A 23845-nucleotide genomic window follows, 5' to 3' on the forward strand; every position below is an offset into this window, starting at 1 on the left:
TGGGGTATAATAATAGACTTTATTTAATTGTATACACACACATATATATTATATAAACACACCATAGCATTTAATGTAGTAAAACTCAATTCTCAACATAAATAAATTGACAGAAAATGAAAAACAGTACAAAAAAAAAAAAAAACCTCTTTCTCAACAAAACCTGAACCATCTTATCACTGAGAAACAAACCAAAAGGAACCTTGGCGCTTCAATGCAACAATACTGAGGTTTCTAACTGACTCGATCACGAGTTCCCTGAGCTCTGCTCTTCAACTGTCTACGATCTGTTCTTCAGACCAAAAAAAGTATGTAACATTTTTATATGCAAATTAGATGAACACAATGAACACAATGTCTTCAAGATGTCCCGAAAAGTTAACAAGATACAAACTGTGAAAACCATTCCTTATATGAGAGAACTTATTCAGTAAATACAGGCAGTCTGAGCAGGTGGCAAGTCAAGTAAGGCTCTTTCTCAGAGAAGGGAAGCATGTGCTGAATGCTAAATGAGGATAACGACTGGTCTCTGGGGAGGAGAGGAGGATACAGGCAGAGTGACAGCATTAACAATCAGCTTGTCTTAAATGGAATATTATACATCCATACTAAATATGAGATTTTTGCTCACCAATATCAAGGCATACATTTCTTTGGTCTTTAGTCAGTTGAATTCTTCATCAATAGTGTCATCCACACTTCCAGAAATTGAGGCAACTTCTGAAAGATGAACGGGGATAAAAAAGAAGATATTATTAAACTGGACAAATCTATAATATAAACCAGAGAAAGGACACAAAACAGAAATATACAACTATGAAATTTAAAGGTGCTAAAATCATTTTCAAAGACAGTTTGACCTGTAAAGGGCAAACCTTTGAGTTGTTTTTTTATGAGCAAACGCAAAGTTTCTTAGGGTACTGCAAAAGCTCAGCGAGGGAATGCAAACATTTTGCGAGCAAACGAAAAAGTATCATGTTACATTAAATTATAAAAATAAAAGCCAATTATAAAATAATATAAAAATACTAAAATGAAAAACAAACAAAAACACTAATAACAATAAGCCATTTGGGGGGGGGGGGGGGGGTTATAGAAATAAAATTACAGAGATAAAAAAAAAACAAAAAAAACCTTGCCTGTTTTCAAATGTTAAAAGTTTCCACAGTCTTGAGGCATAATTATTACAGATGTCCTTGCTTACAGCCACTTAAATAATTTTGAGGTATAGGTTTTGAAAAAATTTCACCTTAACAAGCACCACTAATCAAAAGAGTATGCTCCTTTCCCATTGAAGCCCAAACCCATGTGCAGTGTAAATAAAGCCTCAGACAGTTGTGCTGTAGATCACATGTGGGGTATATTCAGGGTAGTAAGGTGTATTAAAGCATATTATTGAAAACCAGACACATCCCATAGAGATCCAGTGTGCTCCAGAGTGTCGTTACGTTATGTATAAAAGTTACACCTTTTGTTGAATCATCTTCACCACTGTTGCCCTGTTCACTTTTGAAATCCATGTTCTTTGGTTCCAGGAAGTCACATTTACTTTCTCTTCCTCCAGCTACACTTTCAGCTTCATTATGTGCTGTTTCCTCATTCAAGCTTGGCGTCTGGCATTTCACATGACTTTTTAGCAGGTTTGGTTCATCTAAATTACCTTCTGTAAATGACTTGTGTTTGGGCTCTTCGGAAGTGCTAATTAAACCACTTTCACAGCTGCTACTGTCACTCAGAGTGATAATCTTTGGAGTCGGGTGTGGATGAGACGGATTAGCTGGACTGAGTCCCACATCAGCGTTGTCAACACTCCTGGATGAATCTGAACTCAGTTCAATCACAAAGACAGAGGAAGCTGTGGTCTCGTCGCACGATTCCGTCAAATACAAAGAGGATTCAGTGGACGACTGAGGCATGGTGGTGCTGAGAGACGCCTCAGAAGAGTCCCTAGAGGAAGTAAGGTAATACCACACTCCTCTGATGCCATCACTGCTGTTACTGCTCTCTGTATTTTCACTGTAACTGTCCACTGTACATAATGAGCCAGTATCTTCTGATGCAGTAGATGTCATCTTCTTGCCGTAATAATTTGTGCCAAGGAAAACGTCATCACTTAGAGTAAAGGAATCCAGCGCTGACGTCACAGCCTCCACACAGGAAGGAGATGTGGATGAGATTTCCTGAACTGAGAGCGCATGTAATGGTGACACTGGGGTTAAGTTGTTAGACTGGATTGGAGGGTCTAGCGCGGAGGAAGACGACTCAAGGATTTGGCTGACTAGCTCACTCAGGTTCTGGGATGGAGTGGAATGGATCAGTGAAGAGGAAGACATGAGTGCAAAACATGGGCTCTGATCCACATCAGCTCGCTCCACCTCCAAAGAGCGTGTGAGACATGAAGACCATTCCATCTGCTTGCTGGCCCATGGACATGCTGAACCTTCACACACGCCAGCCCAAGAAATTGTTAAACACCGCTGAGCTGAAATGCACAACTTTTTTAAAGTTTGAGGTCAGTAAGAATTAAAAAAAAGAAAAGAAAGCTTGTATGCTCACCAAGGCTGTATTTATCTGATCAAAAAATAGAGTAAAAACACTATTGTGAAATATTATAACAATTTAAATGAATAGCTTTCTAATTAAGATATTTAGAATTGCAATTTATTCCTGTGATGGCAAAGCTGATTTTTTTCCAGTCTTCAGTGTCACATGATCATTCAGAAATCATTGAAATCCTCTGTCTTTGTAGGAAATCATTCTTACAAAATATCAATATTTTTGTGGAAACCTTGATGCATGTTTATAGCCAATTATAACTGTATTAATGACCACCTTTTTTTTTACTTAAAAAAACAAACAAACATTACTACTGCCCCCAAACTTTTGTGTATGTTGAGGAATACAAGAACATACTTATGCATCCAGAATTTAAAGAAAAGTTTAAAAGGTTATACATTGCATTCAAAATTAAGCTCAAGCTGCACATGCAAGTTGAAGTATTATTCCATTTCTCTCCACAAAGCTGAAAGAAAACATACCTGACAAACTGATACAGGACATACTGAATTCGGAGGTCGCTCCAGTCATGTCGTCCTGTGAAAATCCAAACAGAGATTCTCTTATTGCGGTTTCTACCTGCAATACATTGTATAGCACAACCCATATATCTTACCAACATCTTCTGCAGCGATCTGGAATCATCCCAGTCTCCCCTCAGCCCAATCCCTTCTTCCTCGCAGCTTACGGCATGACCGAGACTAATTAACTCCTTACCGAGATCCACAGCCTGAGACAAAGTAGATAAACCACATCAGAGGATTTAAAAAACAAAAACTAATCACAATTTCAGAAGATAATATGAGTGGTGCCTGTCCATAAAAATCTCGCCAGCACATCATCAGTATTTGTAAGGGTGATTTGGATGGCTGCCAGACAGTAAGATAATAAGGGGGTGCTACGGCATTGCTAGATGGTAGCAATTCTACTAAAGAGCACATTAATGTGTGGATTAAGTTTAAGATTAAGCTGCTTTCAGTACAGAGCTATTGTTAATTAAAACTAAAATTAATAAAAAATATATTTTATTTAAATTGTAAAAAAAAAGAAAGAAAAAAAATACTAAATTTTAAAATGAAAAAAAAAAAGCCAATTCAAATGAATAAAAACATGTAATATAAAATACAAAAACTATAATATACGAAAAAATGATTATGTAGTATATACACTGATCAGCCATTATGACCTTGGTCCCCCTTTTGCTGCCAAAACAGCCCTGACCCATTGAGGCATGGACTCCACTAGAACCCTGAAGGTGTGCTTATGTATCCGAAACCAAGATGTTAGCAGCAGATCCTTTAAGTCCTGTAAATTGTGAGATAGATCGGACTGGTTTGTTCAGCATATCCCACAGATGCTCAATTGGATTGAGATCTGGGGAATTTGGAGTCCCAAATTCAGATTCAGTAAAAGTGAGTTGTAACGTTGACCTCTAACCTTTCCCTGGCTGTTGTCATAGAGTTTCACACTGGGCCAGGACGAGATCTCAGAATGTGAATAGCTGTACAGTTTGGCCAGTAAAGGTTTCCATTCAGCACAGTATGTCAGGCGTTCAAAGTCATCCAGGGCAGCCTCAGTCCAAACCTCTCCTGAAATAAAAGAAAGAAAGATAACATTTTGACTGTTCTGTTGATGAAACTTATATTTCACTGATAAACAGCTAAACATCACTCTTTACCTGCAGGACGAACTCCTGCTAGGCTGCACTCAATGGCTTGGAAGGGCAGGCTCAGGAAGTCACTTCTAAACACCATACAATAATATGCCATAAGTATGCGTACATATCACTCTGTGCTTATTTAGAAATGGGAAAGTTATCAAGATTTATATATAATTTAAAAAAATCAAGAGCCAAAGCAGCATATATGCATAACAGCTGATTCTCTTATTTACCTCATGCTTCGTAACTGTTCCCGTGGGAGCTCCCCATTGTCCCCAAAATCCACATAATACAAATCCACCAGGCCAGAGCCCAGAATTCCTAACACTCGAGCTCGATTCCACGTGCCATCGTCCCTGTATGGAGCAGCTACTATGTCTCCAACAATAATGGTCTCCACTCTGTGCTCCTGGGGTAAGAAAAGTAATTATTCATTAATAATATAAAGTAAATAATAATAATAAAGGAGACGTAATTTACTAATTTATCATGGTCATGGACCCCAAGTCAAGTGAGGTCAAGCAAACTAACTTGTGAGGGATCACTGTTGTAGAAAAGGCTCATTTCAGCAGTCAGTTTATCCAGCTGTAGAGATCGGACCCCCAGGATCTGGATCCAAAAGTGTTGAGGATTCTCAGAGGCAGACACATACACCTCGAGATGCTCATCGGGCTGGAAGCTCAGGTCTGGACTAGGAACTGGTAAGAAAAGGTTAATTAGTAATTTGATCTTTTACTGTAGTCTAAATGCAGGCTCACACTACAGGAGTTTAAGGACGATTTCTCGTTTATACGTGTTGGTGAGCCAAGGACAAATTCTCACCTCGGTGGACAATAAAGGAAATACAATACAATACAATAGGGTCTTATCTTACGAAACGATCGGTCATTTAAAAAAAAAAAAAAAAAAAAAAAAAAAGTTTTATATGTATATTTTTTCTTTATGACTGATCGTTTCGTAAGATAAGACCCTATTGTATTGTATTATATTTCCTTTATTATTCCTATATATATATATATATATATATATATATATATATATATATATATATATATATATATATATATATATACACTTTTTAACCTAAATTTTTCATATTGTGCTGCTCTGCGTTCGCAATCACGCCAAAAAAGTCACACGAGACATGGGCTGAAGTACCACCCCTTGTTTACAAAGCACATGAGAAGACTAATACAAACGCTCTGTAGCAAAAAAGAAAAAGAAAAGGTAAAACAATGATGTTGGATGGTAAGAGTGTTTTTTGGTAAAGGGCATTTGTATCATTTCTTGGGTGTTCGCTTGGGGTGGTACTTCTGCCTACCTCTAGTGTGATGTTTTCAACGTTATTGCGCAATCACTGGCGAGCGCAGAGCAGAGCAAGATGAGCAATTTAGGTTATTATATACATTTTTTTGTTTTGAAAATGATCAATCTTCAGATAGATAAGACCCTATTCCTCATCTGAGATTGCACAGACAGAGCCTCTGAAGCCCTTCCTTTGAAACTGCATTGGTTTGGACCTTCAAAAATAGGTTGCAATAGAAGTCTATGAAGGGAAGAAAAACCCTGGGTTGTTTTCCCTTAAAACAACAACAATAACAACAACAACAAAAAACATTTTCTTTTTGACTGAAGAAAGACATGGGCATCTTGGATGAGATGGGGATTAGTAAAATATGAGGAAATGTTCATTTTGATGTGAACTAATCCTTTAATGACAAAAAAAAACGTAAACCTAAAAATGTATAAATAATGTCATAGCAAGACATATATAACAATAATAATAATATAAAATATTAAGTAATTTTACAATTATACTGTAAATATAATGTGTGTGTGATTTCTTTTTTTTTCAAACATTAAGCTTTTATTTTGGCAGAAGAATGTCTGCAGCCCTTAAAATATTCTCATTTTATTTTGATTCATTATTCAACCCTTACTAGGGAAATTTCTAAATATGTCCTTAAAGTAATGGTTCAACAAAAATTAAAATTGTCATTTATTCATCTTCAAGTGAATAATAAATTGCTTTCTTCTATGGAAGACAAATGGAGCTGTTCCATAGATTCTCAAACAGGTTTGTAACGACAAAATAATAGTTTTTTTGTGATTCCTATGATTCTCTGGCCTTGTGTAAATGTGTTTGGTTAATCTTACTTTCAAATTTTGAGACCTCCAAAAGTGATACTGGAGAGATAATCTCCTCCTCTGATTTAAGGGAGTTTTCAGCAGTATCACTGCTGTCTGCAAAGCCGTTGACTGTAACAGGATCCTCTCGGTTAAGCTCAATCACTGGGGAAGGTAAATCTTTTCCATTAAGCTTTAATAATTCATTCTCTGGTCCTTGGGCCTTGTTAAATTGCTCAGTTTCCGGCGGTTTCCTCTTCTGGCGCAGTGCAGATGCTTGGCTTATCCGCTTCCGTACGGTTTCATTCTCTACGACCTTCTCCATGATCATCTCCTGTGAGGAAAAACCATAGCTAAAAACTAGGTCTCACTCAATACATGCGCATAAAAGCTCTGCGTGCACACAGAAGCTGTTTTTCTAAACCATGCACAGGCTAAAATCTCACCTTTGCACTTTGAACTTCCTTGCGTGTGCCGTTAATTGTGATCTTGCCCTTCTCCTCTAAGCTGTGTCCATGATTTTTGGAGCAGTTCACCCTGGCCCCTGAGACTCTATTTATGAACTTTAAGGTCTCACCACCACGACCTGGAGCAAATTATATTTCATAATACGCAAGAGATTAAATGCTGCCAGAATGATGCAAAGCATACTTTTACTTAAAGGTAGGGTAAGTGTTATTTCAAATCCGTTTTACAAATCGGGCCGGGTCCGATAACAAACTTGTAGCCAATCAGCAGCTAAGGGGCGTGTCTACTATTGATGGTGAGAAGAGAGCGCTCAGTGCACATCATTATTCCAAACAGACGACACACATGACGGACATTAGCCGAGAACTAATATATGCTGGCTTTTGCCTTAATATGCTCACGTGTCATGTCCGCTTGTTTGTCCATTTGCGATCATAATTGTAATATGTCATCAGCTGGACTGTCGTGCTTGTGTTCTATCAAGTTGTCATGAGAACGGTTTGTTTTTTTGTGATCGCTATAACTCTAATATGGCCATAATTGCAATATTTTGTCAGCTGGACTGTTGTGCTTGTGTACTATCGAGTTGTTCATGAGAAAGGTTTGTGTTTTTGTGATCGCTATAACTCTAATATGGTCATAATTGTAATATTTTGTCAGCTGGACTGTCGTGCTTGTGTTCTATCGAGTTTTTTATGAGAACGGTTTGTGTTTTTGTGATGGAAGGGGTGATTTTTTCATTGAATATTCAACCTGGATTAGTAACACACAGATTCTGCCATAGTCGTTGCCTGGGTTACGCTTTTGTGTGGCGGAGCTATCAAAATAGGGGCGAGACCGTTTTGAGGCTATGGGCGTGGTTGTTTTGGTGATTTTAAATAACAACAACGGTTACCAGATAGCACTTGCCCCACCTTTAAAGCGTACACCAACCTATAATTCGTCCAAATGCCGTCTGAGGCACGTCTATAACATCAGTGATGACCTCACAGTCAGTGGCCAGTTTCTCCAGCGCACACTGTGCCACTAGAATCTGCTCGGGTGAGCCTTGGATCAGAAAATTTACCATGCTCTGCTCTTCAGTGTTTGGCAGCACATTTATCTGGGCACCGGACTTCTGATTCACCTACACAAACGTGAGAGTTAAAGAATCACATAAAACAAATCATACACATTTTAAAGGAATAGTTCACCCAAAAATTAAAATTAGTCCATGATTTACTCACCCTCAAGCCATCCTAGAGCTACATGACATTCTTCTTGCAGATGAATACAAACAGAGTTATATTAAAGCATTTACCGGCTAATCCGTGCTTTATAATGGCAGTCCAAATAAAGGCCTTTTGGAGTGAATTGATGCTTTTGTGTAAGAAAAATATTTTAACATTCCAGCGCAAGTTCCAGTGACGAACGCAGAAGCGCTGAGGATAGAGCCAAACAAAACTTGCGAGAACTGGCATATTCTCATCGGAGCGTCCTACGCTGGAACGCCATTCTCTCGTGAACGAGCATACGACAGTTAGTGGAAGTTAGAGATTACAGTTTGTAAAGTTTTAAATATGGATATTTTTCATACACAAATGTATCGTTTGCTTCCGAAGTCCTTTATTAACCCCCCAGAGCTGTGTGGAGCAGTTATATGATGGATAGATGCACTTTTGTGGAGTTCATATCAGAAATAGCCATTCACTGCCATTATAAAGCTTGGAAGAGCCAGGACATTTTAATATAGCTCTGATATTATTCATCTTAAAGAAGAATGTCATATACACCTAGGAAGGGCGAGGGACTTGAGGGCAGGTAAATCATGGGACAATTTTCATTTTTGGGTGAACTATTCCTTTGACCAATGAATTTTCATTTTTTTCCTAGACATTCTGAAATACAGAATTTTTTAAAATCAGGTTTCACAATTTGCTCTGTGATTAATTAACTTTGTTCCTCATTTGTAAGTTTCCTTGGATAAAAGTGTATATTTTAATGCATGTAATATTAAGTTTTATAATAATAATAATGCATTCAAAATTTGATTTAAAAAAAGTAAAAAAGTTTGGGGTCAGTAAGTTGGGTTTTTTTCCCAACAAATTAATAATTATTTAGCAAGTATGCATTAAACTGACAAAAAATAATTTAAATTAAATACATGTATAATGTTACATATATATTTATAATGCTCTATTTCAAACAAATGCTGTTTTTTAACTTTCTGTTCAAAGAATCCTAAAAAAATATTACGTTTTTTCACAGAAATTTGGCAGCACAACGGTTTTCAACATTGATAACAATAAGCATCAAATCAGCATATTAGATTTCTGAAAGATCATGTGACTGAAGACAAGAGTAATGATGCTGAAAACTCCTCTTTGTCATCAGAGGGATTTGTCTATACACAGCATATTTTACACTATAATAATATCACAATACTACTGTATTTTTTAAATAAATGCACCCTTGGTGATCATATTTTTTAAAAACATTAAAAAGTCTTACATGCCCCAACCTTAAAGATTAGATAAAATACAATTGACATAAAAAAGAAAGAACAAACACTCACTATGTCTAGAAAGGCGCTCTGATATCTTGCAATAGATCGGTACACGTTTAGGGGAACAGATATTCGGGACTCCTCTTTGCTTTGGCATTGCACTACAGAATCAAACGGTGGAATTAAAATTATACCATCATTGTTGAAATTCCCAACAATATCATTTTGACCATCAATGAGTCAAGAGCATGAAGAGAGCTTGCTAGAGTTCACGACTTACCACCGCTGCTTCGAATGTGACGATAAACAAGGTAGCCCACTGTTGCCCCCACAGAGAGGCCGGCAGCCAAAGCTACTTTCTTCCCCGAGCTCAGGCTTTTCCACGGTCCATCTTGCACCGCGGCCATCACTTGGGTCGGACCGACTGGTAAACTCCACCTAGAGATACAGAACAAGCTGTAAGGTCCATAAACTGATCTGAACTTCAGTCCGCACCATGTACTACTTTACATGGGCTTTCTCAGTAGCGCCATGCAACAAGAATAAACTGTTGATGACAAACGGCAAAGATGGGTCTCCTAGTTGCCTTAGAACAAAACTTTGAATCTAACAAGAAAATGTGCAGAACTCAAAGGTTACTATTTGAGCACTCATTTATGAGATTAGTTAGCCTAATTTTTCTAACCAAATTGGCTTAAGGAGAACAAAGATCACATGTCAAACACTGAGACTTTAATTCCCCTTATAATTGGGTTTTTGGACATTAAAGCCTGCGGAAAACTTTTCTGGAACATATCAGATCTTTCAAACAGCATATTTAACAACCCAGTCTTTGTTTTATTCAATTAGATTTTAAAGTTCAAGCACACAGCAGAAGCAGTGCATCGGACAAGGCTGCAACAACACACTTTGCCATCTTATCTTGTAGTAATGGCAAAAATTCAAATCTCCAAACCAAATGAAAACTCTAATCAAATCATTTGCATTTTCATGAGGTATTTCTGCAACGACTGCACCGGCTAAAGGATATAGCCGAGCTTCAGCGCAGTACTGAAGCATAAAGCAGTGGGCGACACGCAGATGTCGCAGACACACACAAGAGCAACACCATGCAGAATGATTCTCACTGTGAAAACAGGGCAGTTGGGCTGTAGTTCAGAAACACACGGGGTTTAGGGACATCCAGGTCCATCTTGTTCCCTCAAACCTCCTGTTCTGCCTCTCTTCAGCAGAAGGAACAGGCAAAAGGGTGAAATATGATTAAACACCAGCTGAGCTGAATGACTCGTCCTGATTCCATACAGCATGACAGGAGCTCCTCGGATGGGGTAAAGTACCCTATTAGACCCTTTTCACGGACTGTGATGATGTGTTGACATTAAATACCTTAACGCTGTTGTTTCTAATACAAATGCTAAGGAAATTATTGTAAATATGACATCCTTCTATCTTCTGACCAATGTAAATCAACCTTTCTATATTTTTCCCTCTTTTAGAAAGTCATAGAAAAACGAAAAATATGTGGTTTTGCAATAGAATTTTGAAATTTGTTGTAGTTTCTGCTTTGACTTTGATTTCTCATCTTACAAATCAATTGTTATTTTCACTAGTACATCATTGAGCCTATATTTAGTATGAGTAAAATACTTAAGTACTGTTAAAATCAGATCTTTTAAGACTTTTACTCAAGTTGTATTGGATTTGGTGACTTAATGGACTTGTAACATTGTCGCTGTAAGCAATCTGTACTTTTTCTCAAGTATGGTTTTCAGGCATACTCTTTACACCTCTTTGTATATGACATTCTTTTTTCAGATGAATAAAATCAGAGTTATATTAAAAATGTCTCGACTCTTCCAAGCTTTATAATGGCAGTGACTGCTGGGTCATTTTTGAAGTCCATAAATGTGCATCTGTCCATCATATAACTGCTCCACACGGCTCAGAGTTTAATAAAGGCCTTCTGAAGCGAATCATTGTGTTTGGGTAAGAAAAATATGCAGATTGAAAACTTTATAAACAAATTATCTAGCTTCCGGTGAATTGCCTTCTATTCAACATACGGAAAAAGTGTAGCTCCCACGCCTCTCACAGTTCAAAAAGCTTACGCTACGTCTGGCAACATTACAAACCAGTTACGCTTATCAGACATAGCGCAAGCATTTTGAAGCCGTGTGGAATAGTTTTAATACTGACAGATGCACTTTTATGGCCTTCAAAAATGGCCCAACAGTCACTGACATTATAAAGCTTGGAAGAGCCAGGACATTTTTTATATAACTCTGTGTTCGTATGAAAGAAGAATGTCACACACACCTAGGATGTCTTGAGTAAATCATGGGCTAATTTTAATTTTTGGGTGAACTATCCCTTTAATATTAAGTACAAATCTTGCTGTTTGAGAAGCCCTCAAATAAGCCATTTTCAGAATCCAGTGATTAATTTAAAATAAATTAATTTTGAACTTTCATACAATTCAAAGATTTAACAATTATACCAGTGTGGTATACCACTAGACTACCATCTAGTGTGGTTATCATTAAATAAAACTAAAACTGTTAAAAACAACAAAGCTGAAATCAAATAGTTTTATTTATTTATTAGAAGTATTAAAATGACAAATGAAAACAGGTAAAAATAAAAGAAAGGCTTTATATATATAGAAATAATTTTTCAACGCTAATAAAAATGCCATAATTACAGGATTTCTATGTACAACTTAAATTAAAAATAAAATTGAATTTTATTGAAATTGAATGATACATTTTTTATTACAATAATAAATATTATATTAGTATATAAATAATACTAAAATACCACTATGCAATCTAATTTGATGCGTTTTATTTTCTAGGCATTTAAAAGCAATATTGTGCATTTGAAAAGATGCACATCTGAATGATGCTCACATTAATTATTAATTTTATTTTTAAAAGTGCTGACTTTTGTGCCATATTAAAGAAAGACATTTTAGACACTAATTATAATTCATAAATATAACATTTTGACAAGTCAACTTTTGTTTTACCAAGTATAGGGATCTATAAATAAAAGTTAATCAGATTATCTATAAGAAAATATATAAAACTCAGATTTGGGTGGGGGTCACAATAGGGTCACCCACAGATGTAGGTCAAACCACACTTTATTTACACATCGGTCTAATTCACTTCACTATCTAAAACTCACTAGAGGGTTTAGCATGTGCAAAAATAAACAAGGCATTCTCGTGCATCAGTTACATAGACTGTAAGATAAGTTACATCTACATTTACAGTCTTTTTGTGTGTGTGTGTGGGGGGGGGGGGGGTATCACTGTAATTTGTATCACTGCATTGTTGTCAGCTATTTGCACACAAAAGCGTCCAAACAGGACCTGTTGTGCTTCGTGCTCGTGAGTCTGCGTGAGTGATTATTAATGCAGCGCCTGCTAGTTAGCACGTGATGGATGTCATGTCAAACGGGGGTGCGGTGTATTTCTCGCCTTTTACGATAATCTATCCGTTTCATAGAATGAAAAGTATTTTTAAAAATCATATGTCTGAAAAAGGTTTGTTTGGTTGGATAATGCATTTGCAACATACAGCAGGGCGTTTGGATATTCACCGCACGGCTAATGCACTAAACACCAGAACCAGATAAAGCACCAAAAACATACATTCCGACATATTTACCTCTAAGAATGTAGGAAATGTGAGGGAATCCTCGTAGCGAGTCCTTCAAATGATCTTATGACACCCGTCGGCGTGCTGCTAGTCCACCGGCTCTGCCGTGCTTCATTCTGTAGTACGCAGTACGCACTGTTAACCTTTCAGCAGTGATTGGCCACCATCCCGCATGTCAACCACTACATCCAATCACCGCCTCTGATGTTGTGGCTTCTTTAGTGGGGGCAACGCCCTCTATTGGACGCCTGTAGTAACACACAGTGGGCACAATCATTTCCCAGCAACCTTGAAGGTTGATTGAGGCATAATTAAATAGTAAGTTATTCAATCCAATCAATTATTTCATTGTTTCTTGTTTATTAAGTGGTAATAATAGACCAAATAATAAATACAAAAATCTAACTTGAATGGTAAAAAGTGTTTCTGCATGGTTTATAGGCAATCTTCAAATAATTTCCAACTTTTTCAGTCAAGATTTAATTGAATAGTCTTTTCAAGCTGTTCTAGTAACCAACTAAGGACTTTAAAAAATATATTTAAAAAAAATGATATACTGCTCTAGGTTATGTCTTGCTAAAATAATTCAGAGCTAAGCATAAACATACCATTTATGTTCTCAATTTCAGTTTATGAGACATTCTGAAATGTAATAAAGCACTATTATTTAACCACAATCTCTTCACATTGAGCATTATGTAAAAATGTAGATGTTGGCAGAATTAGGGAGTTGATCTGGACAGTCAAATATTAACAATATCACAAAAGACAAAACAAAGAAACAGCACAAATTTGTTTTAAAATGAACATATTTATTAACATAACATTGGTTCACAAATAATCTGCAAGGAAGGGGGAGAAATCAATGTTTAAAGACATCTTAAAAAAATACAAACTGTACAACATTTATAAATCTTATGAACATTCATAAATAGCAAATATATCTGTATATTGAGTCGATCAGTGTAAGTTGTAGCCCAGGCATGTATTTTGCAGAGAAGTTCTGATTCACACTCCAATCTTAAAGATTACAGCCTTTTTGACTGATGAAAAAAGCATCAGCAACATTTTTTATACATGCATGACTGAGTCAACATATTCAATATTCAGCAGATGAGGAAAGAAATCAAGAAACCCTTGCATTTTAATGGTCTCTATCATGCATACGTCAGGAAATAAGTGAAAAGAGAAAATTTCAAAAACAATTACAAAAAAGTTACCTGTACAAACATCCCAAAACATTTTTCCTGTTACTACAACAGTTTGTACATAACAGATCAGTGCTTACTGAAACTAATTTCTCTATGGTGATATGTTTAAAAAAAGTATTAATTGTACATATTGTTATATCACTGATTCAGCACCAATTCAGAGCCTCTGGACTTCTTTTTGATTTAAGTTACACAGCCATGGTGCTGAGCAGCCTTGTGGCGTAAACATCGAACCACAGCAACAGTTATGTAACCTCTAAACACGTCATAAGACCTGCCTTCCTGTTGAACGAGCAAGAAAGCATGTAACATGCATTGCAAAAATTCACTACGTACTCTTATGAATATTCAGTGGCTATGACAATCTCTAGATGCGTTATAAAATAGGCGGTTAGGTTGCAATCTTTTGCTGTTAAGATGTACAGACATGTGTAATCATTTCAAAATAAATACCACATTATATTAGAGGTTTTAACAGTGTGTATTTGTGATCTAAACTTAAAATATAATAGCGACACAGGGACAGAAAGGAAATCAGTAAGTTAAGACATCTTTCGGTTCATTACGTAAAAAAGGGGAGAGACTGTGGCTCATAGGAAAGGCAGCTTCTTCAGAAAATACTGAGTTTTGACTAAAGGTTCTAAAGGTCCCATGATACAGACACATCAGTCATTTCAATATCTGCCACTTATTCAGGACGTAGCAGCAATTTAAAGGGAAAGTTCACCAAACAATTAAAATTCACGTCAATCTTCATGTCATAAAAAAAGGAAATTATTCACCCTCATGTCATTCTAAACATATCATTCTAAACATGAATGATTTTCTTTCTTCTGTGGAACATCATTTTTTTTTTCATCCGTACAACAAAAGTCAATGCGGCCAAAAGCAGTTTGGAATACCACTGACCTTTAAAGTATGGATAAAACAGTTGCCACGTTCTACAAAACATCTCCTTTCACATTACGGAGAAGAATTCAAGTCAAGACATGAGGGTGCATAAATTATGAACATTTTCATTTTTGGGCGAACTAACCGTTTAAATTCTAATGAGCCTATGATTTCAGGTTATCTGTTGGATGATTGCACTAATGTTTGAGGAGAAAAAAAAGAAATGCTGGTAATTTGGAGATTTGCTGGTCACTGTCAGAAAATACACTTCAATGTATTTTTTTTCTTCTTCTTTTTTAATCTACACATCTGGTGATGCTAAATGAGCCCCTTATACTCCGTAGCTGCAGCCCAACTTGATAAATTAGAATAATAAAACTTCATGAAATTGCCTAGAATTATTATCGAGAGGCAATTAGCAAGAGGTAGAACACAATAAAAATGTAATATCCCTCTTTACCAGTAAACACTGAATTCTCTGGACAATATAATTACAGAAATGTAAATTAAAATGAGCCTGACCCCATCCAGAGTTAGATTTCTTCTAAACAGAACATAAGAAATAAATGAAAAGGTGATTTTGTCGTCTGGTGTGCAAATGTATCCCAAAAATTTCAGTGCATTCTGGCTGACAATCACGTATGTAAAAACATTTCAAAGGTCTCTGTAGACAGAAAGAGAACAATGCGAGTTGGAACATTCTTTCTTTAGCTGGAAAGCTTTTGCTTGGCCTGATTAAAAGTCTGCGTTTTGAACTTAAGAACTTTGCAGTAAAAAATAGAGTTTAAAAGAAGACTAAAAAAAGATTCCAGCCATTTTATCGATCTGTAAAAGTAATTTCGAGCCTGACTGATTCTAGGTAAGCAAGTAAGTTGCACACAGTCTCACACTGACTGGCTGAGTTTGATTTTGGAAGCAAAGCTTCTCAATGAAGTTGCTCTGGCATATATATTTTTGTAAATTAATTCACTTGTGCATCATAAATCACAAAAATAAGACAATGAAATATTTCCCCTCTGAAAATGAGGTAAGTTTAGGCGATGACATTCACATTATAACCTGTTAAAACAGGCTTCAACAAGCTCTTATGAAATGAACTGCACGAAACCTCTCAGCAGAGTGACGGCAGACTTACAAACACAGAGAACTTACAGCTAGAGCTCATCGCATGAGCGGTCAATCGTCTCGTGTTTGAAATAGAAAAGAAAATCAATAAAAAAAAATCGCCATTTCACAACAGCTAATAAAAATGCTAAAAATAGAGAAGAAAAAAAATTCATGCTAATTTAGCCCTCCATTGTACATTTTGGTATGCATTTGCTATATCGTGCATTAGTTTGAGGTTTCGAGGGGGATAAAGGAATGGCCTCATTGGAAAATAATCCCTCTGATAAATGACCCTGTCCAAACCAAAGCAGCATGCAGGTGAACATCTCTCAAACATCGATTTAGGCTTTCCTCAGTAAAGATTTGATCTAAGATAGCTCAGGATCACACTGCTTGAAAACGCAGCCCTCAGAAATAACGTTCCGCCCACTGGAGGTGTTGCAGGAAGAGCTCAGCTGAAGGGAATCCAAAGGAGCCTTGATCTTCTCCACCACAGAAATGAACATGACGCTGAAGACTATGACCATTCTGTCCAGTACAGACGCAGGTCAGAACGGAGAGTTCATTCCCAGCTTAGTCTCAAACTGAAGCTTCTGTCTCTTCTGGTAACGCACTCGTACCCTGAAAAAATGAAAGCCATATTTTACTGGTTGTCAAAATCTAGCTGTAATTGACTATATTTAAGAAAACAGCCAGATTGGCTTCCTCAGTGGTTACAAAGTTTATTTCCATTTTGCACTAATTTCACCAGAAGCGCTGAATAGCTTGAAGTTTGAATATAATAAAAGATGAGATTTCACAGCTATGGTGAAGGAAAATAACAGTTTTTGTTTCCAGAAATATATTTAAGCAACACATTTTTTAACACTGATAATAAAAATGATTTCTGAAGTATCATGTGACACCATGATACATTTTATTTTTTCAGGATTCTGTGATGAATAGATATCTCAAAAGAACAGCATTAATTTGAAATAGAAATCTTTGATAACATTATAAATATATTTACTGTGAATTTAATGTCTTTACTGAAAAATAAATATATAAATACAAATCAATTTTAAAATCAATCTTATCTTGCTGACATAAAGCTGTCATACAGCTTTAGATAACTTTGACCCTGGACCACAAAACCAGTCATAGGGGTTAATTTTTTTAAATTGAGATTTATAAATCATAAATAAATAAAAATCCATTGATGTATGGTTTATTTGGAAAAGGCAATATTTGGCCGAGATGCAACTATTTGAAAATCTGGAATCTGGGGTGCAATAAAATCTAAATACTGAGAAAATCGCCTTTAAAGTTGTACAAATTAAGTCCTTATAAATGCATATTACTAATAATAATACATTTTTGACATATTTATGATAGGATATTAACAAAATATCTTCCTAAACCATGATCTTTACTTAATATCCTAATAATTTTTGGCATAAAAGAAAAATCGATCATTTTGAACCGTATTGTTGGCTACTGCCACAAATATACCCATGCGACTTATGACTTATGAGTTGTTTGGACAAATTTTATGGTGCTTTTATTTTATTTTTTTCTTTACAAATTTGATGGCCTTTGGCAATTATATGCATTCATTGTATGAAAAAGCACTAAGAGTGACATAAAAATGAGAAAATTATGACTTTTCATCAATTATCATTGATACCTTCTATATTTAAGCAATTTATCCTCTTACCTGATTTCATGCAGTTTAACTGCTTCATTGATTAGCACCACAAGTACGATGGACAGAGAGACTATCAGCCAGACCAACAGGGGAATATCATGTAAAGAGAAGAACACTGTATTATCCTGCCACAAATGATAATCTATCACAGCCTGCACCACCTGTCCCGACAACCTGCGAGGGGGAGAGAAGAAAATCCATTAGTGCATTTAAATGATCCCAGGCAAGTGAAAATAGCTTTCAAAAACATTTTACTTTCACAAATTGCTCGGCTAACAAAAAAATATTCTCAACATGAAACACTCACACCACAGGCACTGTGAGACACCACCATGTGTTACTGAACGGGTTCATCCTCCACAGGGGTTTTGAACGGTGCACATAACTCAGAGAGATGACCACTGGAAGAGAGCGAGAGAAATAATAAATAGCAAGACCAATAATGGATCATGTGACCATCTAGTAATTGTGCAAATTAGGTAGTGTATTTTATTAAAGTCACCTGTGTGCAAAGCTAGAAATCCTGCCATGATCTTCTGAATCAGAAGCAGCCCACTAGACAATTCACCAAACCACTGCGGGGCATCCTTGGAGCTGTTTAAATTAATTATTGATTAGAACTAGAATTATAACTAATTCATATAATCTAAACAGAAAAAATGACATGTGAGTGTGTGTGTACCTGGATGTGAGTATATGCGTGCAGGTGATGGTGCCGTTCTCTGTTTTTGTGAGGTTAGCTGCCTTAGAACACAGTTCCTGAAGAGAAAACCCAAAGCCGACTAAGTAGGCCAACATCGTCAGACCGAACTTCAACAGGAACCAGCCCAGGAAGTAGTGCTGGGTCTGTGGGAGGGAGTCAAACATAACATGAATGCACGTGTGTCAAGATTGTTTCAATAGTTTGCGGTTTAAATCGGGTTTAAACCTTTCGTGGTATGGAGTCCAGATTCTTTCCGGTAGCGACTGTCATCACTGAACTGTCAGGAGGTTTTCCCAAAAATGAAATGCTGTGAATGCCAAAAAATATATTTAAAATCACAGAACTGACACAGTTTTAGTATGCGATATGTGGGCATAGTTTTTTTTGTCGCTTCTTCTCCATTACCTTAGCAGAGGGTAACAGAAGCAGGATAGCCACAGTATGTCTGTGATGTTCATGGGAGGAGGCAGCTGAATAAGGCAGGCCAGGAACTACACAACCAAAACATCAAAAATGTACAAATATGAATGAGGAATGTATCCTTTACATAAGACACAGTGTGCGCAAAACAGACCTGTGTGTTTTCTCACCTGAATGATGACCAGTGTCAGCTGACACTGCAGTAGGAACAGGAAGCACTTACGAATGCCATAGGTCGTGTGTCTCGCCTGAAGATACATCAGAAATAAAACAGCATTCAAATTCAATCATACTTCTTTTAAAGACAGTTTTATCAGGCATTGTCTAATTATGATGGAGGAATGGGACTGGGACTAGTCCTAATAATTGTTTTCAGTTTTTAAATTATTTCAGCATGTGGGTGATGCTGTATTAAGTCTGGCCTGAAACCATTCTCCTTTCCTTAAAGGGTTAGTTCACCCAAAATGAAAATTATGTCATTAATTACTTACCCTCATACCATTCGAGACCTGTAAGACCTTTGTTCATCTTTGGAACACAAATGAAGATATTTGTGTTGAAATCCGATGGCTCAGAAAGGCCTCCATTTACACCAATGTCATTTACTCTCTCAAGACCCATACAAGGCACTAAAGACTTAAAAAGTTAAAAATCCATCTCACTACAGTGGTTCTACAATAATTTTATGAAGCGACGAGAATAGTTGTGTGCAAAAAATAACTAAATAAAGATTCATATAGTGATGGCTGATTTTAAAACACCACTTTGTGAAGCCTCCGAGCTTAATGAATCAGTGTATCGGATAAAAAATGTATTTATGGGTGAACTAACCCTTTAATCATTTAATTGTAAACATACACTGCCATTCTAAAGTTTGGGGTCATAAGGATTTGTTTTTTTTTTATTGATCAAAATTGATCAAAAAGAGACAGTAAATACATTAATAATGTTTAAAAGATTTCTAGTTCAAACTTCAAATAAAAGCTGTTCTTTTGAACTTTTTACTCAAAGAAAATATTAACTGTTTTCCACATTGATAATATTAAGAAATGTTTCTTGAGCCACAAATTTAGCATATTAGAATGATTTCTGAAGGATCATGTGACACTGAAGACTAGAGTAATGGCATCACAGGAATAAATACAATTTTAAAATATATTAAAATAGAAAATTGGTATTTTAAATTGTAGTAATATTACTTTTTACCCTATTTTGATCAAAAAATGCCGCTTTGGTGAGAGATTAAGAGACTTTTTTTAAACATTAAAAAAAAATAATAATAATAATGCTGACCCCAAAACTTTAAACGGTAGTGTAGACCCAATCCCGTTCCTGAAGATCGATCTACCTGTAGAGTTCAGATCCAATCCTGAACCAGTCTGTAACTATCAAGAGCTCCTGAAGATCTTAATTAGGGGTTGGATCTAAACACTGCATGAAGGTAGTTCTCCAGGAACAGGACTGGGCTCCCCTGATGTAGATAAATGCACTGACTGATCTTGTATATTTTTCCTCCCATGTGATCTACAGCGTTCCAGAGAGAGTGTTTATATGAGAGCTGCCCAAACCTGCTCTATGAGTTTGACCATGCTGACACTCTCGCCCTGATGGAAGGACACGGAGCAGGCAAGGCTGTTGAGTTGAGCACTGAGCCCCAGCGGAGACAGCTCATCACAGTCTTTATTCAGCCCGCAGCCTGCAGCGTATCCAAATGTCTCCCATGAGCACCGGGACGGGTACAGGGGATCCAGGGAGATACTATAACACACAGAGCGATTCACAGAGTAAACTCAGATGTTCCGAATTCATTTGAACAGGCCTATTCTCAAACATTTTTAATAATAGTCATCAAAAGTATGAAATAATGGGAATTATGCAGTGAACAAAAACTTGAAAACTGTCATTGATTAGACTGCAGCTTTGCATAAGATTATAGATCATATTTAATTATGGTGTACAGTGCTGTGCGCTACCCACCTGATGTCGCTCTGCAGGAAAAGGCAGCTGTTACGGAAGTTTGCGGAGCTCCCTAAACAGCACGTCACCTCTCTGTTCTCCTGCATGATCTTCATCATTTCACACATTGCTGTGAGACACAAACATTGGAGGGGTCAACACAAGTACACTAGGATATAAAACACAAGGACTAAAAGCAGCAAACTTTAAATGTTCAATTCAAGGTGTCTTTGAAGTCACCATGAAACCAACAATTTATGGACTATTGCAGTGTTTATCAGAAATGATTTATCCGCGCACATGATTATTTTTCTTGGATTCATGCACCTAATCTTTTATTTAAATAAGGTCCCCACCCCCTTTGAAACAACATCTCTTTTCTGATGAGGCAATAATACCATTGATCAATAATCCAGCAACCGTCACTCAAATGAGGCGCCAGAAATGATCAAAATAAATTAGTGGATATGTGTCACGATAGGGAATAAAAAATGATTGCAAATTCTGTTTCATGTTGACTTTAAAGCTGATCTTGAGGCTGACTCACTTTCAGGGGTGCAGTCTGTGAACAGGGGCACCAGTAGAGGCACATTGTCTATGTTCTTTAAATGAGGACGAACCTGATGGATTCCACGAGGAAGTTTGGCCTACAGAACAACAGAGAGGAAAAAGCACCAATTATTTGCAGCTGCAAAACACAGATCATAACAAAGGCTGTTCAAAATGTAGTGTAAAGATACAATACCACATTAAACCTAGACAAAATGATGCCTGATATGACCCACCACAGCCCGTCGCATCCAAATATACAGTGGTAATGGAAGTATAAATGCATTTATGAAACCTCTGAGCAACATTTAACAGTCTGTATAAAGACACCTAAATGCTGCTTCTGAAGCGTTTCTGTGCCATCTTTCCACTGTAAATTTGGCACTAGAGTCTGATGAGACAACATGCTATTGGAGTAGCCTGCTTACTCTGTTGCAGTCTTCCAAGAAACTGGGCACATCACTGTCAGTAGGCTGGAAGCTGGCAAGATCTGACTGATCCTCAGGCAGTAATGGGCCCTCTGCATCATCACGGGAATCTAAGAACAGAGTGATGATGGTTCATGTGAATAAATTCCAAATTGGGTAAACTTTGGGTGCATGAAGGAAAACACACTTACCCTGCAAAAGGTCATCATGTAGGGATCCTGCTTGGCTAGGGCTGGACGGAGCACCATCGCAGTGACCATCTCCATTTGGGGTCAGAGAGATGTGACAGTTCCAGCCCGTCTCCAACCCCATCTTCTCTGCGAACACCTACAGGTAGACAACATTAAGAGGTGATAAAATACAACACTCCAAATACATCATGTTTTCACAGAGTTGGGTTTCCCATTAGTGTCATACTTTGCTGCGCAGCTCATCCTCCATGGAGAAGTACACAAAACGGATACAGGCTCCCACCAGGTTCTCAATGAGCCGCACAGTGTCCAGTCGGGCCTGGAACTGGGATGAGACCATTCCCATGAAGATTTGGCCACTCAGAGCTTGAACGCAGTCCTCCTTCTCCAAACTTTCTCCAATCCCCTCTAAAACACATACAGTACATATGTATGTTAGAGTTTGTAAGTTTGACCCATCTAAGTTTTTTTTATATGTATGCGTGTATCCTACCTACTCACCTATCCATCCCTTTTCTATGTATCTACGTATCTACCTATCTATCTACCTACCTACCTACGAATCACTAGATTGACAAACAATAATTTCAAAATATATTTTTCACTCTAGTGTTCAGATTGTGAGCTGAACAGACCATGACTCTCACCATCAGAGCTCCAGCTGTTCCTGCGGCTGCCGTGTTTGATGGGGGTGGTACTGGGAAGCTCCACTCCAGAAAAGAGTGAGGGACCTGGAGCCAGCTCCACACACTTTCCATTGAGCTGCTCAGATAATGCCACCTGCATAGGCTTATAGGCAAATGCAGAACAATATCCGGACAGACAGGCACGTTGGTAGAAATCTAGAATCTTTTTCCTAAGGGACATAACACCAGTACTTTAGTACAGAAAAAAAAAATCAGCTCCGCATTTTCAGAAAACTAAATGACTAGTGTCAGTCTTTTAATTGGCGTCTCTGACCTATCAGAGCCAGACAGCGGATAGATGTCCGCACCGTCCCAGAAATCTGTGCAGGCTTCCAGGATGAGGTCGGCCGAGCCGTGGGAGAGCATCTGTACATTATCTACAGAAAATTCAAAGGGCAAAGGTCAGCGACTAAACAAACCACCAAGCACAAACAGGAAGTGGGACAGAAAAAAGGGCCGTACTGGTAGTGCTGTCCCTAACAAACAGACTGATGAGGTGACTGATGGGGGGCTGGCGTTTAGTGAAGTGTTGGAGGCGTCGAGGGGCAGATTCTTTGGCCTTCTCTCCTGAAGGGAGCTGGTACAGAGCCAGATGATTCTCATGCTTAAACAGTTCCCTTGCTCCCGGGGTGAAACCTGACATAGAACAGAACAGGAAAGAACAATCACGCATTCTTAAGAAGAGTCTAATTAAAATATGTGAAGATACAACAGTAAATCTAACATTACTGTTGACTAAAAGCACTGCCAGATTAGATGTTGATCAATAATTAGGTATGCACAACATTTAACACATGGTGCATCCGTGTCCATATTGGTCAATATTAGATTTTTTTTTTGTGCCATCGATCAATATTGGTAGATCCTGGATATTTAATTGTAAAAGTATTTAAATATACATTTACATTTAAATGACCATTACCACCATCTATCACAACACTAATAATTTAATGTAATAATGATTTTTTTCTATACAGTGCAGTATAATGTTATGGCCTATATTTACTGTAGCAATCAAAATCTCTATATTATGTTCAAAAATGTTGTTTGTGATG

At 37.2% G+C, this 23845-nt stretch overlaps 2 protein-coding genes across 6 annotated transcripts in view; both read right to left on the reverse strand.

Annotated features, from left to right (window-relative positions):
• Window positions 1-13126, reverse strand: tdrkh (tudor and KH domain containing). 4 transcript variants are annotated; one of them, XM_067430278.1, is made up of 16 exons: window positions 12971-13111; window positions 10424-10519; window positions 9577-9734; window positions 9366-9457; window positions 7745-7937; window positions 6790-6929; window positions 6374-6677; window positions 4748-4914; window positions 4450-4625; window positions 4235-4299; window positions 3994-4145; window positions 3173-3286; window positions 3039-3093; window positions 1469-2440; window positions 632-720; window positions 1-529 (listed from the first exon to the last, which is right to left on the reverse strand). In XM_067430278.1, the coding sequence occupies exons 2-15, from the start codon at window positions 10486-10488 to the stop codon at window positions 665-667; spliced, it is 2709 nt and encodes a 902-aa protein (XP_067286379.1). In that variant the 5' UTR covers window positions 10489-10519; window positions 12971-13111; the 3' UTR covers window positions 1-529; window positions 632-664. The 4 variants fall into 4 exon arrangements, with proteins under 4 accessions (XP_067286379.1, XP_067286380.1, XP_067286382.1 ...); XM_067430279.1 differs by lacking the exon at window positions 10424-10519 and having other exon boundaries at window positions 12971-13126; XM_067430281.1 differs by lacking the exon at window positions 1469-2440 and having other exon boundaries at window positions 12971-13108.
• A 961-nt stretch (window positions 13127-14087) lies between these two features.
• tmem94 (transmembrane protein 94) overlaps window positions 14088-23845 on the reverse strand; it is a 37968-nt gene continuing 28210 nt past the window's right edge. For both annotated transcript variants that reach the window (XM_067430277.1, XM_067430276.1), the window contains 17 exons: window positions 23253-23426; window positions 23065-23167; window positions 22752-22960; window positions 22331-22512; window positions 22105-22240; window positions 21914-22023; window positions 21484-21583; window positions 20958-21066; window positions 20549-20738; window positions 19151-19228; window positions 18966-19051; window positions 18786-18867; window positions 18540-18703; window positions 18360-18451; window positions 18165-18258; window positions 17867-18031; window positions 14088-16791 (listed from right to left, as the gene is read on the reverse strand). In XM_067430277.1, the coding sequence (XP_067286378.1) occupies window positions 16719-16791; window positions 17867-18031; window positions 18165-18258; window positions 18360-18451; window positions 18540-18703; window positions 18786-18867; window positions 18966-19051; window positions 19151-19228; window positions 20549-20738; window positions 20958-21066; window positions 21484-21583; window positions 21914-22023; window positions 22105-22240; window positions 22331-22512; window positions 22752-22960; window positions 23065-23167; window positions 23253-23426 (2147 nt within the window). In that variant the 3' untranslated portion in view covers window positions 14088-16718. The remainder of the gene's footprint in view (window positions 16792-17866; window positions 18032-18164; window positions 18259-18359; window positions 18452-18539; window positions 18704-18785; window positions 18868-18965; window positions 19052-19150; window positions 19229-20548; window positions 20739-20957; window positions 21067-21483; window positions 21584-21913; window positions 22024-22104; window positions 22241-22330; window positions 22513-22751; window positions 22961-23064; window positions 23168-23252; window positions 23427-23845) is intronic.

The sequence above is a fragment of the Pseudorasbora parva genome, chromosome 21 (genome assembly GCF_024679245.1).
Source record: "Pseudorasbora parva isolate DD20220531a chromosome 21, ASM2467924v1, whole genome shotgun sequence".
Lineage (NCBI taxonomy): Eukaryota > Metazoa > Chordata > Actinopteri > Cypriniformes > Gobionidae > Pseudorasbora > Pseudorasbora parva.

Excerpts from the sequence above, each read along its gene's own strand:
- tdrkh (XM_067430278.1), bottom strand. The coding sequence starts at position 10,488 with ATGGACCTGGATGTCCCTAAACCCCGTGTGTTTCTGAACTACAGCCCA. Across the intron at positions 9,735-10,423 it reads CCAACTGCCCTGTTTTCACA|GTGGAGTTTACCAGTCGGTC; the intron begins GTGAGAATCATT and ends CTGTATCTCTAG. Across the intron at positions 721-1,468 it reads TGAAGATGATTCAACAAAAG|AAGTTGCCTCAATTTCTGGA; the intron begins GTGTAACTTTTA and ends TTCATCTTTCAG.